Source organism: Salvelinus sp. IW2-2015, linkage group LG6.2 (assembly GCF_002910315.2).
Source record: "Salvelinus sp. IW2-2015 linkage group LG6.2, ASM291031v2, whole genome shotgun sequence".
Classification (NCBI taxonomy): Eukaryota; Metazoa; Chordata; class Actinopteri; order Salmoniformes; family Salmonidae; genus Salvelinus; species Salvelinus sp. IW2-2015.
This window is the reverse complement of record NC_036846.1, coordinates 18,011,782-18,029,403: the sequence shown is the minus strand read 5'-3', so window position 1 is coordinate 18,029,403 and position 17,622 is coordinate 18,011,782. Positions and strand designations below refer to the sequence as shown.

Below are 17,622 nucleotides of genomic sequence, written 5' to 3'. Positions count from 1 at the left end.
CACTACAGACACCCTGGTTCGATTCCAGGCTGTATCACAACTGGCCGTGATTGGGAGTCCCATAGGGCGGCGCACAATTGGCCCAGCGTCGTCCGGCTGGCCGTCATTGTAAATGAGAATTTTTTTATTTTAACTGACTTGCCGAGTTAAATAAATGTAAAAATCATCGCGATATCAGGCAACTACCATTTCGTGGAAACCATCATACTCTCACGAGAGTAGCGTCACTTCCCARTTTTGTGTGTTGCCCAGGCGTTGCTGACGCCTGCCAGATCATACAAAGTCTGGATAGGTATTTAACGTATCAGCTAAGCACCTCATTTTTGTTGTTGTATTTTACTCCCTTTTTCTCCCCAATTTCGATCTCGTCTCATAGCAATCTGTCAGTCGATGACACCGTCGATGACGTAGAACGCAACGTGCAACGTTAATACGTGCAACGTTTGAGCAGTGGACGCGACCTTTGTGTCACTAGCTAACAGGTGCACGGAACTCAAAATGGTGTGAGATATGCGGAGTAAATGTAACACAAGAAGGTAAGGCCGTCCTGAAATAAATCAACATGTATTAACCGACTTTCTGACAACCAAAACAAACGTGCYATGTATACGTAGGAAGACGCTTTACTTTAGCTAGCTAGCTAGCTTTTCCAAACCTGTTTGATGGTGTCGCACCGGCGTCCGACGATGGCACTGGCTGGCTTTATCTGGCTTGCCAAGATRGAGTTAGCTAGCAGACTGTAAAGTATCCATCCGTTTTTATGAATTGATAGTACTGCCGTAAGATTGACCAGGTTTATAAGACGCTGTCAATGCAATGCCAAGTTGTGTCATTTGAACTTCTGCCTGTTAYCRWYMRRWMSSKWYYKRWYGRTAACTAGCTTTACTAGCCGGTCAGATCATTTGGAACTGTGTTATTGTAGCTAGRTGATCTGAGTCGGGAGATGAGGCGGCATTAGCTAACCAACGTTACAGCCAGGTCCAGAGAGTGTTCTAGATGGTAGTTACATCATGATGTTCTCTTTGGGAGGAGAGTTGGTTTTTATCATGTTAACCCAACGTTAATGGCTATGAAAGTAGCTAGCTAACGAGGTGTGTGATGCCAGTTGTTTGGCCGCCCTCAACCGATGCTCACTGACAGTGRTGTCTTGTGATCACTCAAACAGCAAGTTCCAGCATTGCTATACGAAACCCCGCAACGGCAAGGATGTTCACCGGCCTGGCACAGAGACCATGGCAAGTCCTCTGCAGGGTCTACCTGCAGCAAAGAGCCCCACTGTCACAACGAACCCCCAGGGTTGCTCGACCATGCCACGGTGAGGCTCACATTTTCAAGTCAATACTTGATGCACTGTTTTATGCATCACACTCTTTGTCAGTACTAAGTGTGTGTGTGTGTGTGTTGTGGACCTATGTAATAAACATGTTATAGCTAACACACTCACACATTTCCCTACAGGGTGGCACAAGGTAGAGATGCACAGTCTGTGGTTCAGCCATGACTTCCGTGTAGCCTCTCTAGCAACAGGCCAGGTCCAGTACTATTGTACCTCAGGCAGCAATAAGGATGGCKCCTCTCCTCCTCCTACACAAGGACCACCTACTACAGAGAAGGTGCTGGCTGGGGCAGCACAAGCCTATTCAGACTCCCCAGGTAAGAGCCAAGGTAAGAGCCACTGTTTGTCCTGTGTTGGCAATACARACATGGATGTGTTCACTAGGAACCAAACGGAAGCAAACTTGTTTCCACCCGTTGATAAAACATTTTGCTACTGTGCCACTAATAAATACACCCCAGTATTCTGTTGAGGTGTAAGAACAGGGAAGTCTCTTTCCTTGAAGTCTTGCTACATCAAAATAGGAATGAAAAGTATGTCTTGGGGCCTCCCGAGTGGCGCAGACGTCTAGGCACTGCATCGCTAGAGGCGTTACTACAGACCCAGGTTCATTCCCAGGCTGTGCCACAACCGGCCGTGACTGGGAGTCCCATAGGACGGCGCACAATTGGCCCAGCATCGTTTGGCTGGTAGCMCTTTACTAGGCTCATCGTGCTCTAGCGACTCCTTGTGGCTGGCCAGATGTCTACGGGCTGACCCCCGGTCGCCAGTTGAACAGTGTTTCCTCTGACACATTGGTGTGGCTCGCTTCCGGGTTAAGCTGGTGGGTATTAAGGAGCGCAATTAGGCGGGTCATGTTTTGAAGGACGCTTGACTCCGCCTCTCCCGAACCCGTTGGGGAGTTGCAGCGTTGAGACAAGATCGGAAATTATAAGTATCAGTCTTTAGAATGTTGTTGAAACATGCTTGACCCTAACCCCTAAAGCAGCTGGAAGTACTTCTGTTAAGTAAGCATTACGTCTTCAGTTATTGTGTTTAGTTATGTATACTCTATTTGAATTGGGAAATTCATCACCGCTGTTATATAATATATWTWTRTTTWTTTTWWATCTCAGGTTCAATAACACCACAAGGTCTGACACAAATGGAGACAATTCAAGTGAAAGTGCGGGCTGTCCTTAAGAAGAGGGACTATGGATCCAAGTACACCCAGAACAACTTTATCACTGCAGTGAGAGCTATGAATGAGTTCTGTCTCAAGCCAAGGTAAACACTCTACAACAGTGAATTGAGACAATGAAGCATGACTGGAMACAGGGCAAGTCAATCAAGGCAAAAGGATTGTTATCTTGTGTGTTTTCTGTTGGTGCTTTGGTAATGTACACATTGAAGGAAGTTGTAGACATCCTTTTCTGTAACCAGTGTATTCCAGGCATACCAGTGCTGCTTAGCATTACAAGCYTCCACTGAGCTAATGGGAAACACACTGTTGTGATTATCACATTATGGGATGTTAACATGCCCGTGACTCAGTCATTGATGCAAAGACTCTTAATATACTCAGCCCACTGACTGTTAGTCTGTCTGTCTCTGTCGTGTGACCTCAGTGACCTGGTGCAGCTAAGAAAGATCCGTCGACGCAGCCCCCACGACGACACCGAGGCTTTCACTGTATTCCTGCGATCAGACGTGGAAGTCAAGTTAGTACATTTTACATTCCTTACTACTCATAAAATCATGTAATTAAAAAGCAAGTGTTGGCAGCACCAAAATAAATATCAAGTGTTGGAATCATGCACTTTACAGTTGACCAGCACATTGGCAACCTTATGCCAATGTGATACTATTAGGTAGACCATATTGTATACGATACGAAAGCTTTCCATCAAGCAGTTCTTTCAATCTGACTTCCAGAGCTCTAGATGTGTGGGGAAGTCCTGAAGCCCTTGACAGAGAGAGGAAACTCAGGAAAGTGGAGGAGAGAGAGTACGAAGAGAGTAAGTGTCTTCCACCCTGCAAACACATTCTGTGACTAACTGTACAAAAATCGGYAGAACGTCTAGACTTGCGCTGTTTATGATATGCTTTGTTTTGTTTTTGTAACCCTGCCTAGTCTCTAATGGGTTGTATTCATTAGGCAACAGATTGAAGAAAACTGACTTGAAAACTGACTTGTACAAACTGTTTCAAGTCAGTTTTCTTCAATCTGTTGCCTAATGAATAAACAGTGCAAGTCTAGACGTTCTTCCGATTTCTGTACAGTTAGTCACAGAATGTGTTTGAAGGCTCATTTTAAGTTTTCTGTCCCATTTACCATTGCATCCCTTAATGAATATGACCTGGGCTTAAGCTCAGATGGCTGCCTGGTTCCTTAGTGTTCTTGAGAGGAATCACTGAGTGTCTGTTTCCTACAAGCTTGCACTCAGTCTGTTTGAGGTCACGTCGCCCCTTTTTATTGTGTCATTCAGATATTTTCCGGAATCAGCAGTTGCTAAAGGAGTACAAAGATTTCTGGGGAAACACTAAGGTGAGTTTAGGCCCTATGTGACCTGAAGCAGTGTGATGTTGTTCCCTATGGAATGCCCTCAAGCTTAGCTAATATTAAAAGAGCAAATGTATCCATATTWCACATTTTGACCAGAAATGTTCTGGTGGTCATTTGTGTAGATCTACCAAGATATCTTAATGATAGAAACGCGACTATCCACAATTCCTACTATCATATTAGCCATGTTATTTTTTTTTTGCCATACTAGCCACGACTAAATGGATGTACAGCCAGGATCTCCTGACCAGACTGCGTATGATAGACAGAGAAATGGCCACAGTACAGTAGTTACATGTCCTGCTGGCCACTACCCAAAACCAGAGCTAGCAATGTCCTTCACGTGACCTTTGACCCAGTGTGGGGTTATTTAATCCACAAAGTCCTTTATCACTGCATTACATGACAATGTTATTCACTCCGACTGTCATTGACAGAGTGCCTCTGTATAGTGCCGGACTCCTTTACAGGACAATACTGCACCCCCCTAGCATGTGATGGTGCATTCTATAATGTGCTTAATTTTTGTGTGCTAGAATATCATCTAAATATGCTAACTTTGACTTAGCTGGCAACTGTAGCCTGTATGAAGGGCTCTTATGGTAAAACGAAAGATGTGTTTTTGCATTAATGTCTTGATTAATTTTTTTGTACCATTTAGCTGAAAGGGGTCAATTCTACATTAAACTAGATTAACATTAACTTAGAACTTTGATTTTAAAACATTAATGAAAGTGGTTATTTTTTRCAGAATTGAATTAAAATGGAATTGACCCGAGTGTTTTTCCAAGAATAAGTCTGATGTAGGTGACATGTCTCCAGTAGGCTTGAACTCCCTTCTTCTCATGTAGCCCCGATCAGGCAGCAAGAGGGCAACATTTTCACAAGGTCCGGGGAAGGTGGTGATGGTGGCCATATGCATGTAAGTCTCCTTTCCATCGTCTGTGTTCCCCTCCTCCCGGCATAGTATCATTACTCTGTTTTTTACCCTACTGTGAAGTTGACAGTCATGAAAACTCATAAAAACACCACACAGAAATGGCTTATTATTCTTATGCATGCCAGAATTGTTTTAATGTAGTTACATTTCAATTTCTTCATCTGGGGATTCAAATGTAAGTAAAGTACAAATTGTTCAGGGGTAGGTTCTTCCACCAGACACTGTCGGGCTATTGAGTTAGCAGTCACATGAGGGACTCCACTAGGTCTGTTCACATTGACCCCCATGTCAGGCAGGAAGTACAGGAGTTAGAGTAATTCATTTACAAGACACGGTATGGGTCTTAAAGGGGCAATCTGCAGTTTCTACTTAAAAAAATTGTTTTACTTGGAAATGAATTAAATATATGCCCATTTGAATCTTGAAGAATATACTTAACTTTAAATGCCTCATGAGTTCAGTTCAACTGTTGTACCCCTTCAGAACCCCAAATATTACCTGGTTTTACTCCAATGCTTGTAAATGTAAACACACTGTATAGCCTCAAAACATGGTTAAAACTATTATTGTGATATCATGMATGGTCAGTCCTTGCATCCATAGCTCGGTCTATGAATTTCAGTGGTTACATTTCTCCAGGCCCATCCCTCAGCTTTTTACTGAAACGGGCAGAGAAACCGCTTTATCGTTTCAATTAAGAATTCTAGCTTTAACTCTGTCTGCATACAGCCACAATCAAACGTGTTGATACATTCAGTTGGAAAATATGCTCGATCATGCAAAGAAAAGGTAGTAGAACAAAAAATGTTAGAAACAGTGGCAACCACCCATTGAAWTCTATTGCAGGTTTATAAGATAGGGTGAACCTTTAACTTCCCTGTGTGAAAACTACTATTTTCTTGATGTTTATACGTTGTAAGGTTGATTGTTTTTCTCTGCCCTCAGTAATGGACTGAATTTCATCTTCAAGCTCCTGGCTTGGGTGTACACTGGATCAGCCAGCATGTTCTCAGAGGCCATTCACTCCCTGGCTGACACCTGCAACCAGGTCAGATACAGTGGCTATGTCTTATCTCTCCTTCCCACAGGGTGCATTTGGTCACTTCCCTTCGCTGATTTGAAAGGAAATGTCTGGTATTGGAAATATTGTAGAAACTTCCCACAATCCCATGCCTCAGTCAATTCACTGCTTTGATGTGTGGGGAGTAGTGAACAAGTGCACACTCCAGGGGAAAGGAGATATTGTTGYGACGCACCCGCTATCCACTGGCTACCAAGAAGTTCACATGTCGTCACATGCCCTGATATTGCGATTAGGAATGAGTTAGAATTATTTATTAATATAATTGGTCCCATCTCTMTTTGCAGTAGATAACGCCAGTAGCCATGGTTACTTAAAAGTTAGTTGAAATGTATCATAGTCATCGTAAACTGTCTTCTATACAGTATATTGTGGAAAGGCAGCAGGTTCTGTTAACACCTATCACTCTCTCCTGCAGGCTCTTCTTGCAATCGGCATCAGCCAGTCTGTCCGGAACCCTGACGCTGTCCACCCGTGAGGAGCACACTACCGTTAATTATACTTATGGTGTTACTGTCTTGGTTCACCCTCTGCTTCTGTGGTGTCTGTCTTCCGGAGGGGGTTGAGTGCAGATATAAAACAKACTCTGTTTTTCTTCTCTGATTTAAGGTACGGTTTCTCAAACATGCGCTACATCGCCTCGCTCATCAGTGGCGTAGGTATCTTCATGATGGGGGCGGGTCTCTCCTGGTACCATGGCATCATGGGACTGCTGCACCCACAGCCAATCGAGTCTCTGCTTTGGGTGAGTGGTGGCCTTATTGTTACCTAGGCTGAGGGATCATTTTGGGCATGGCCATGTGCAGAATCGCTAATCTTGATCACACATAAATAAGTGGCTGTTTGGGATGCAAAATATGTACAGTGATTCTGCACAATCCGATTGCTATGTACTCTATATCAAACATTCACATAGTCTTACTGAGTCACTGTTACTCCCTCTTGTCTATTGGCTAAAGTGGCTGATCTAACTGTGATTTTGGAGCACTGTCCCTCTTAATAGTTGGTTTGTGTTTTTGTCTCTTGCAGGCTTACTGTATCTTGGCAGGATCTCTGGTTTCAGAAGGAGGTAGGTTATGATCTGATGTTACCATCACACTCTGGGGCCATATTTAACAAGTGTAGAATTGCATTGCACCTTCCCATTCAACACATTTACTGCATTACATCCAATGTACACATCGGGCTATCAAGCATCTCCGAGTAGGATTGCTGATTTGGGTTAAGTTTTTGTCTTTTAGATCACAAAGAATAAGATTATCTGTATGGGGGGGTTGATCTTAGATCAACACTCCTACTCTGAGATGCTTGATAGCCCCTGATGTGTACATTCATTTATAATCGATGTAATGCACTATATGTATTGACTGGGAAGGTGCACTGTGACTGTTCTATGGAACCCATGACAGTAAAATTTCTTCTCCCTCTCAGCAACACTGCTAGTGGCCATCAATGAGATCAAAAAGAGTGCTGGCCAGCAAGGCGTGTCCTTCTACGAATATGGTTTGTACAATATTAATGTGTTTTGTTACCTTTTTATTTGATGTATGCATCAATGACTTGAGTATCACCCAAATGCTAATCTACCCAGAGTTCTTACATGACCCCTAACATTAAYGGGGCAACCAGCAGTTGCTACATCCATTTTTGGACTTATAAATATGTACCCATTGATTCATGAAGAATATAACTTCTAAATGCCTCATGAGTTTATTTAAACTGTCATACCCCACCAGAACCCAAAATATATAAGCTTGTTTACTCCAAACATTTTTACACAAAATAAATGTAAGAAACACTGTATCCCCTCAACATGGTTTAAACTATAATTGTTATATCATGGATGGTCAGTCCTTGCATCCATGGCTGTCTATGAATTTGAGTGGTTACATTACTCCAGCCCCAACCCTCAGCTTTTCACTGAAACGGGGGCAGGGACAATGCTTTTTTTATTATCTACTGCTGATGGCTGCTTTAATACTGAACAATTGTGTAAGTTGAAGTTGTCAGCATGTCATCCCTTAACATATGTACAGTACCAGTCAAAGTTTGGACACCTACTCATTCCAGGGTTTTTCTTTCTGTACAATTGTCTACATTGTAGAATAATAGTGAAGACCTCAAAACTATTAAATAACACATGGAATCATGTAGTAACCCCKAAAAATATTAAACTAATCAAAATATATTTGAGATTCTTCAAAGTAGCCACCCTTTGCCTTGATGATATCTTTGTACACTCTTGGCATTCTCTCAACCAGCTTCATGAGCTAGTCACCTGGAATGCATTTCAATGAACAGGTGTGCCTTGTTAACTGTTAATTTGTGGAATTTCTTTACTTAATGCATTTGAACAAATCAATTGTGTTGTGACATGGTAMGGGTAGTATACAGAAGATGGCCCTATTTGTTAAAAGACCAAGTCCATATTATGGCAAGAACGGCTCAAATGAGCATAGAGTAACAACAGTCCATCATTACTTTAAGACATGGTCCGTCAATCCAGAAAATGTCAAGAACTCATGAGGACCGCCACAGGAAAGGAAGACACAGAGGATAAGTTCATTAGAGTTAACTGCACCTCAGATTGCAYCCCAAATGAATGCTTCAAGTAACAGACTCATCTCAACATCAACTGTTCAGAGGAGACAGCGTGAATCATTTKTTCATGGTCGAATTACTACAAAGAAACCACTACTAAAGGACACCAATAAGAAGATTTGCTTGGGCCAAGAAACACGAGCAATGGACATTAGATCGGTGGAAATCAGTCCTTTGTTCTAATGAGTCCAAATTTGAGATTTTTGGTTCCAACCACCATGTCTTTGTGAGACGCAGAGTAGGTGAATGAATGATCTCCGCATGTGTGGTTCCCACCGTGAAGCATGGAGGTGTGATGGTGCTTTGCTGGTGACAGTCTGGGATTTATTTAGAATTCAAGGCACACTTAACCAGCATGGCTACCACAGCGATTCTCCATCCCCTCTGGTTTGCGCTTAGTGGGACTATCATTTGTTTTTCAACAGGACAATGACCCAACACACCTTCAGGCTGTGTAGGGGCTATTTGACTAAGAATCAGAGTGATGGAGTGCTGCATCATATGACCTGGCCTCCACAATCACCTAACCTCAACCCAATTGCGATGGTTTGGGATGAGTTGGACAGCAGAGTGAAGGAAAAGCAGCCAACAAGTATTCAGCATATGTGGGAACTCCAAGACTGTTGGTAAAGTATTCCAGGTGAAGATGGTTGAGAGAATGCCAAGAGTGTGCAAAGCTGTCATCAAGGTAAAGGGTGGCTACTTTGAACAATATATTTTATATTTTGATTTGTTTAACACTTTTTTTGGTTACTACATACAGTTGTGGCCAAAAGTTGAGAATGACACATATTAATTTCCACAAAGTTTGCTGCTTCAGTGTCTTTAGATATTTGTCAGATGTTACTATGGAATACTGAAGTATAATTACAAGCATTTCATAAGTGTCAAAGGCTTTTATTGACAATTACATGAAGTTGATGCAAAGAGTCAATATTTGCAGTGTTGACCCTTCTTTTTCAAGACCTCTGCCCTGGCATGCTGTCAATTAACTTCTGGGCCACATCCTGACTGACAGCAGCCCATTCTTGCATAATCAATGCTTGGAGTTTTCAAATTTGTGTGGTTTTCTTTGTCACCCCGCCTCTTGAGGATTTGACTCACAAGTTCTCAATGGATTAAGGTCTGGGAGTTTCCTGGCCATGGACCAAATATTGATGTTTTGTTCCCCGAGCACCTTAGTTATCAGTTTGCCTATGGCAAGGTGCTCCATCATGCTGGAAAAGGAATTGTCGTCACCAAAACTGTTCCTGGATGGGTGGGAGAAGTTTGCTCTCGGAGGATGTGTTGGTACCATTCTTTATTCATGGCTGTGTTCTTAGGCAAAATTGTAAGTGAGCCACTCCCTTGGCTGAGAAGCAAACCCCACACATGAATGGTCTCAGGATGCCTTTACTTTTGGCATGACACAGGACTGATGGTAGAGCTCACCTTGTCTTCGGACAAGCTTTTTTTCCGGATGCCCCAAGCAATTCAAAGGGGATTCATCAGAGAAAATGACTTTAACCCAGTCCTCAGCAGTCTAATCCTGTACCTTTTGCAGAATATCAGTCTGTCCCCTGATGTTTTTCCTGGAGAAGAAGTGGCTTCTTTGCTGCCCCTTCTTGACACCAGGCCATCCTCCAAAAGTCTTCGCCTCACTGTGCGTGCCAGATGCACTCACACCTGCCTGCTGCCATTCCTGAGCAAGCGCTGTACTGGTGGTGTCCCGATCCCGCAGCTGAATCAACTTTAGGAGAAGGTCCTGGTGCTTGCTGGACTTTCTTGGGCGCCCTGAAGCCTTCTTCACAACAATTGAACCGCTCTCCTTGAAGTCTTGACGATCTGATAATGGTTGATTTAGGTGCCAATCCTACTGGCAGCAATATCCTTGCTGTGAAGCCCTTTTTGTGCAAAACAATGTAGACGGCACGTGTATCCTTGCGAGGTAACCATGGTTGAAAGAGGAAGAACAATGATTCCAAGCACCACCCTCCTTTTGACGCTTCCAGTCTGTTATTCAAAACTCAATCAAGCATGCCAGAGTGATCTCCAGCCATGTCCTCGTCAAACACTCACACCTGTGTTAACGAGAGAATCACTGACATGATGTCAGCTGTCCTTCTGTGGCAGGCTGAAATGCAGTGGAAATGTTTTTTGGGGATTCAGTTCATTTGCATGGCAAAGAGGGACTTTGCAATTAATTGCAATTCATCTGATCACTCTTCGTAACAATTTGCATATACTCCAGAATGTTATGATGGCATTCTGAGGCAGCAGACTTTGAAAATATATATTCGTGGCCTCCCGGGTGGCGCAGTGTCTAAGGCACTGCAGCGCTAGCTGTGCCACAGAGACTCTGGGTTCGAGCCCAGACCGGGAGGTCCATGGGGCGACGCACAATTGGCCCAGCATCGTCCGGGTTAGGGAGGTTTAGCCGGTAGGGATATCCTTGTCTCATCGCGCACTACGCGACTCCTGTGGCCAGGCCGCAACACATTGGTGCAGCTGGCTTCCGGTTTGGATGCGCGCTGTGTTAAGAAGCAGTGCGGTTGGGTTGCGTTTCGGAGGACGCATGGCTCTCGACCTTCGTCTCTCCCGAGCCCGTACGGGAGTTGTAGCGATGAGACAAGACAGTAACTACTAACAATTGGATACCACGAAATTGGGGAGAAAAATGGGGTAATAAAATAATAATATTTGTCATTCTCAACTTTTGGTCACGACTGTACATGATTCATGTACATGTGTTATTTCATCGTTTTGATGTCTTCACTATTATTCTACAATGTAGAAAATAGTAATAGTAAAAAAAAAAAAAAACCCTTGAATGATTAGGTGTGTCCAAACTTTTGACTGGTACTGTATGTGCATCAGTAGTTATTGTTGTGATCAGTAAGGCAGTYTGTTTTGATGTGCAGTGATGCAGAGCCGAGACCCCAGCACTAACGTGGTGCTGCTGGAAGACTCTGCTGCCGTACTGGGAGTGATCATGGCCTCAAGCTGCATGGGGCTCACCTCGCTCACAGGTACACACACACCTACTCAGAGACCCTATTCATTCCCCCACGCATACATTCCCCACACATACAGGCGCTCYCACACATATGTCGTTTCCAGTAGGACAACTTTGTACAACTTGAGTTCTCCAGTTACCCAGCTGTCTAAACTCTGGACAGTCAGACTTGATATTACCAGTAAACCAATGCTGTGTATTCTGAGTCTGAAATCTGTACATATTACTAACATCCTATGTAGCCTTCAAATGCAGTTAATATGACCTGGAACACGTCCATAGTCAGGCCGCKACACCTTTTATCTAGGRTGCGTCCCAAATGGCACCCTATTTCCAACACAGTGCACTGTATAGCGAATAGGGTACAATTTGGGACATAGACCAACTCTTATTTTTACATTTTTTTTTCTCATCGTGTCCTGTGCCAGGTAACCCACTGTACGATAGCCTGGGCTCTCTGGGTGTGGGAACCCTCCTGGGGGCTGTGTCCGCCTTCCTCATCTACACCAACACTGAGGCCCTGCTGGGACGCTCCATCCAGGCCGAGCACGTCCAGAAGCTCACAGAGTTCCTGGAGAACGACCCCGCCGTCAGGTCAGTAGCCCCGTTGGATGCTGATCTGGGTTAGAATTAGGGGAGGGGAAGCTGATCATAGATCTGTACCTAGGGGAATCTTCACCTTGGAGCGGCCTCCATGGCCCCTGTCTTACAGTTGTTTATTACCGGTAACCAAAAAACGAAATGCAAGCAGGGAGGGACTACCTGGAGTTTTCGATGAGAAATGCTCATTTTAGTTTTCCATTATGACCTTGCCTTTAAGTCCATGGCACCCAGGCCTCTATGTCCCTGTACCAAGGTTGCGTTCATAAGGTACTGAATGGAATGAAACGACTAAAACAGGGTGGGACAACCAATAAGAAGTAGGCCTACTAATTGTAATTTTCGAACACAAAGCTTTCTAAAACGTCTTCTGTCGTGGTCCATAGTGACCATGACCCTGGTCTGTGTCCCTACACGATCCAGGCCTCAGCTCTCAGCACTGACATTATAGTCCAGGACGGGGTTTCTCTAACTCCCCTGGGTGCCTGCTTTTGCCCTAGCACTGATTTCAAATAACCAACTCCTCATCAAGCTTTGATTATTTGAATCAGCTGTGTATTGCTAGGGTAAAAACCTAAACGTACCCCCCTGGGAGGCCCCAGGACCGAGTTTGGGAAACCATGGTCCAGGATCATGCTGTTCCAAAGCATCCATCATAAAATGTTTATTGCACATGCTTTGTACATGCTTTGCCCTACAGGAGGTCCGGGAGGGATGTGTTGCCAATTTGCCAGTGGGGCTTTATGTAAAGCTGTGAAGTTTCCCCGTAGACTCACTTGGTGCTTTTCCATTGAGACTTACTCCTACACCAGTGGGCCGCCAGTGTTTTACCTTACTGTCAGCTCTAGCGTTGTGGTGTTTCCATCAGGAGTGTYACACTAAAGACTTGTGGCGAGCAGAAACAACAACCTCTGCATTATTCAACACTGTTGCTTTGTGTGAAGTTGTTAAAGTMAATAGTTAGCCATTGTTATGTAAATGCAAGCTGAAAAGTAGCCAAGGCCTTACCTTGGTTCTAAGTCAGAGCAGGTCTGCTGGAGCCATGGCCAGAGTAAGAGAGCTGATTAAGATCACAATGAATAAGATTGCAATGACAGAGGGGGACTTGAACCCACATCAGTACTCCTACTCTGAGATGCTTGATATATGCAGCCCCAGATATGCTCTTAATGTATTCATGTTATGGTTTGTCAGTGACCTTGCACAAAATAAATATTGCACAAGAGTTAGCTACTTAGCTCATTTACACCTGTGGTCCCTATTTCAAAATATATATTTTTTTAAATTTGTGCTATTTAACCCCCACTTTGTCTTTGCTGTGACCAGGGCGATCCACGATGTGAAGGCCACAGACCTAGGGCTGAGTAAAGTGCGCTTCAAGGCTGAGGTGGACTTTGACGGGCGGGTGGTGACCCGTTCCTACCTGGAGAAGCAGGACATAGAACAGATCCTCAACGTAAGGCTGACGCTAACAAGTGTTTCATTAAGGAGACTGTTTTTCACCATAGCTTTTTAGCTTTCCTTCTGCTTTGGAAAGTTGGATGCCTGGATTACTAGGGTTGACTATCTGCATTGGTAGCCATTGTACAATCCTTTTAAAGCTGCATTCTGGGATTTGTTTTTCAGCCAAACAGTAGCACTTCCACTTGTTTTGGTATACAGCTGAGGGATGGGGCTAGGGAAATTAGTTTTTGTTTCAAACTGATTTAATACACTTTTTATTTTTTTTCTGAATGATTCTTATGGCTGCAGGGGCAGTATTGAGTAGCTTGGATGAAAGGTGCCCATAGTAAACTGCCTGCTCCTCAGTCCCAGTTGCTAATATATGCATATTATTATTCGTATTGGATATAAAACACTCTGACGTTTCTAAAACTGTTTGAATGATGTCTGTGAGTATAACAGAACTCATATGGCAGGCAAAAACCTGAGAAAAAATCCAAACAGGAAGTGGGAATTCTGAGGTTGGTCGATTTTCAACCAAGACCCTATTGAATACACAYTGGGATGTGGATGAGTTTGCACTTCCTACGGCTTCCACTAGATGTCAACAGTCTGTAGAACRTRGTCTGATGCCTCTACTGTGAAGGGGGGCCGAATGAGAGGGGATTGAGTAAGGTCTATCATGACCTGACCATGCGCGTTCACATGAGGGAGCTCTGTTCCATCGCACATCTGAAGTCAATGTAATTCTCCGGTTGGAACGTTATTCAAGATTTATGTTAAAAATATTCTAAAGATTGATTCAATACATCGTTTGACATGTTTCTACTGACTGTTACGGAACTTTTTGACATTGTCTGCTTTTAGTGAACGCGCTTCCTGACTTTGGGTTTGTTTACCAAACACGCTAACAAAAATAGCTATTTGGACATAAATGATGGACATTACCGAACAAAACTAACATTTCTTGTGGGAGTCCTGGGAGTGCATTCCGACGAAGATCAGCAAAGGTAAGTGAAGATTTATAATGCTTTTTGTGAGTTTTGTTGACTGCACAATTTGGCGGGTAACTGTATGGCTTCCTTTTGTGGCTGAACCCTGTTCTCAGATTATTGAATATTGTGCTTTTGCCGTAAAGCTTTTTGAAATCTGACACAGCGGTTGCATTAAGAACAAGTTTATCTTTAATTCTATGTAAAACATGTATCTTTCATCAAAGTTTATGATGAGTATTTATGTTATTTGATGTGGCTCTCTGCAATTTCTCCGGATATTTTGGAGGCATTTCTGAACATGGCGCCAATGTAAACTGAGGTTTTTGGATATAAATATGGACTTAATCGAACAAAACATATATGTATTGTGTAACATGAAGTCCTATGAGTGTCATCTGATGAAGATCATCAAAGGTTAGTGATTCATTTTATCTCTTTCTGCTTTTTGTGACTCCTGTCTTTGGCTGGAAAAATGACTCTTTGTCTGTGATTTTGCGGTGACTTAACATAATCGTTTGTGGTGCTTTCGCTGTAAAGCCTATTTGAAATCGGACACTGGTGGGGTTAACAACAAGATTACCTTTTAAAATGGTATAGGATACATGCATGTTTGAGGAATTTTAATTATGAGATTTCTGTTTGAATTTGGCGCCCTGCACTTTCACTGGCTGTTGTCATATCATCCCGTTAACGGGATTGCATCCATAAGAAGTTTTAATGACACATGACTCCCTGAATGTAACAGCGCAAGCTATGATTATCTAGTCAAGTGTGTGTGTGTGTGTGTGTGTGTCTTTGTTGTGGCTTGTAGGACATCCAGCAGGTGAAGACCACTGATGAGCTGGAGAACTTTATGCTGAAGCACGGCGAGAACATCATTGACACCCTGGGGGCTGAGGTGGACCGCCTGGAGAAAGAGCTCAAGGTAGAGAGGAGCTACACTCCCGTTCTCTGTTCCTGTTCCTGTCTCCCCAGTGTTGACATGTTCAATCCCCATTGTGAATTTAAAAAGTACTGGATTGGTGTAAGAAATATGGTGAACTCCKTCGAGCACATGCATACATTGAATCAATTCATGAAGAACCAATCCATTAATGGAGGGTAAGGAAGTGCACAGTTCAGGGAAAAGGTTAGTGATTCAGAACCAAACAGTCCTGAGTACACTTGCAGCTTGTGGGGCTTGTTAAGTCCAGTTCAGCAATATTTCACATGAGACATCTTGTATTAATTGTTAGTTGGTGATCAAAACCACAAATATGAACTCTAATGCATACTGTACTCTTAAACATTGTCATCCAAGTTGATGGCTGCCATTCATTTAATACTTTTGTGGAATATCTAATGCGTCCGGTTTCTTTGTCACTCAACAGCAACGCAACCCAGAGGTACGGCACGTCGACCTGGAGATTCTATAACACTACGGATCTATGCAGGGAATGTCGTGCGACTGCAAGAAGGAACTAGAGAAATGGGGTTTGGAGGATAGCCAAGCCGACCTCTGCACTCTGCCTCCCGCTGTCTCCCATCCTATCCAACTCATCTGAACAAGTCTTACTGTAGAATAGTCCTTTTTGGTAATTTATCAGGATCCCCATTATCTGTTACGATAGCAGCAGCTACTCTTCCTGGGGTCCACATGAAACATGACATAATACAGAACATTAATAGACAAGAACAGCTCAAGGACAGAACTACATAAGCGACAGACACGTGCTGGGACAGGGATTTAATTAGTTCCACTTCTTTCCATGTAGATTTGACCATGCCGTTACCAATGTTACGAAGTGTTTGTTCAAAAGCACAGGGGTATTAGAGACAGTGGCACACCTGGTGTGGCAGTGAAGACTGGGCTCAAAGCACAGAAGTTCTGAAACTGGACTTGGTCGTGGTGCGTTTCACTCACACTGTAGCTGTACAGTTACCTTTTGAATATAGTTCTCATGTGTTGACGTTTATTCATCTTTCCACAAGAACAAAAAAACAAGTCAGTTGAAAAATCATGTCTTTCGACTATTCAAACGGACCAGTATCAATAAGCAGTTATATATATACTGAACAAAAATATTAATGCAAAAYTTTACTGAGTTACAGTTCATGTAAGGAACTCAGTCAATTGAAATAAATAAATTAGGCCCTAATCTATGGATTTCACCTGTCTGGGAAATGTGGGCCTGGGAGGACATAAGCACACCCACTGGGGAGCCAGGCCTAGCCAATCAGAATGAATCTTTCCCCACAAAGGGCTTTATTACAGACAAATGACAAACTTCAGACAAACTTCCGTTTCATCAGCTGTCTGGGTGGCTGGTCTCAGGTCTTCCCACAGGTGAAGAAGCCGGATGTGGAGGTCCTGGGCTCACGTGCGTGGTTACACATGGTCTGCGGTTGTGAGGGCCAGTTGGAAGTACAGKCAAATTCTCTAAAATTAAGTTTGACGTGGCTTATGGTAGAGAAATTAATATTTAAATCTCTGGCAACAGCTCTGGTGGACATTCCTGCAGTCAGCATGTTCCCTTAACTTGAGACATCTGTGGCATTGTTGTGTGACGAAACGGCACATTTTAGTGGCCTTTTGTTATTCCCAGCACAAGGTGCACCTGTGTAATGATCATGCTGTTTAATCAGCTTCTTGATATGCCACACCTGTCAGGTGGATGGATTATCWTGGCKAAGGAGAAATCCTCYCTAATCGGGATGTAAATAAATTTGTGCACAACATTTGAGAGAAAGAAGCTTTTTGTGCGTAGGGAACAATTCTGGGATATTTTATTTCAGCTCATGAAACATGGACCTAACACTTTACATGTTGCGTTTATATTGTTGTTCATTATACATAAAGCTTATGAAGCTACATGGAACCGTACTCRCTCTGCAAGTATTCCCTTATGAATACAAATAATTATTCAAGTACACTTAACAAAAGCAGCAGAGAAGAGTTTATTTTCAGTATGTAGAGAAAGTATTTTTCCCTTTTCTTTTKTTTTAGGTAATGGACCTATGCACACTGCAAGATGGCATGTTCAGATCACGCCAGTTCATTGAATGAAAATGTGRATTAGTGATGACTAGATTGCGTTACTATAACA

General features: G+C 43.2%; 1 protein-coding gene across 2 annotated transcripts; it reads left to right on the top strand.

Moving 5' to 3' along the window:
- Positions 1-443: 443 nt before the first annotated feature.
- slc30a9 (solute carrier family 30 member 9) lies at positions 444-16,306 on the top strand. 2 transcript variants are annotated; one of them, XM_023990318.2, is made up of 18 exons: positions 444-536; positions 1,166-1,315; positions 1,459-1,653; positions 2,452-2,602; positions 2,944-3,036; positions 3,251-3,333; positions 3,805-3,863; positions 4,733-4,803; positions 5,767-5,869; positions 6,321-6,376; positions 6,512-6,647; positions 6,932-6,971; positions 7,334-7,405; positions 11,404-11,511; positions 11,927-12,092; positions 13,425-13,554; positions 15,348-15,461; positions 15,907-16,306. In XM_023990318.2, the coding sequence occupies exons 2-18, from the start codon at positions 1,207-1,209 to the stop codon at positions 15,949-15,951; spliced, it is 1,731 nt and encodes a 576-aa protein (XP_023846086.1). In that variant the 5' UTR covers positions 444-536; positions 1,166-1,206; the 3' UTR covers positions 15,952-16,306. The 2 variants fall into 2 exon arrangements, with proteins under 2 accessions (XP_023846086.1, XP_023846085.1); XM_023990317.2 differs by having other exon boundaries at positions 446-536; positions 1,459-1,665.
- The last annotated feature ends 1,316 nt before the right edge of the window (positions 16,307-17,622 follow it).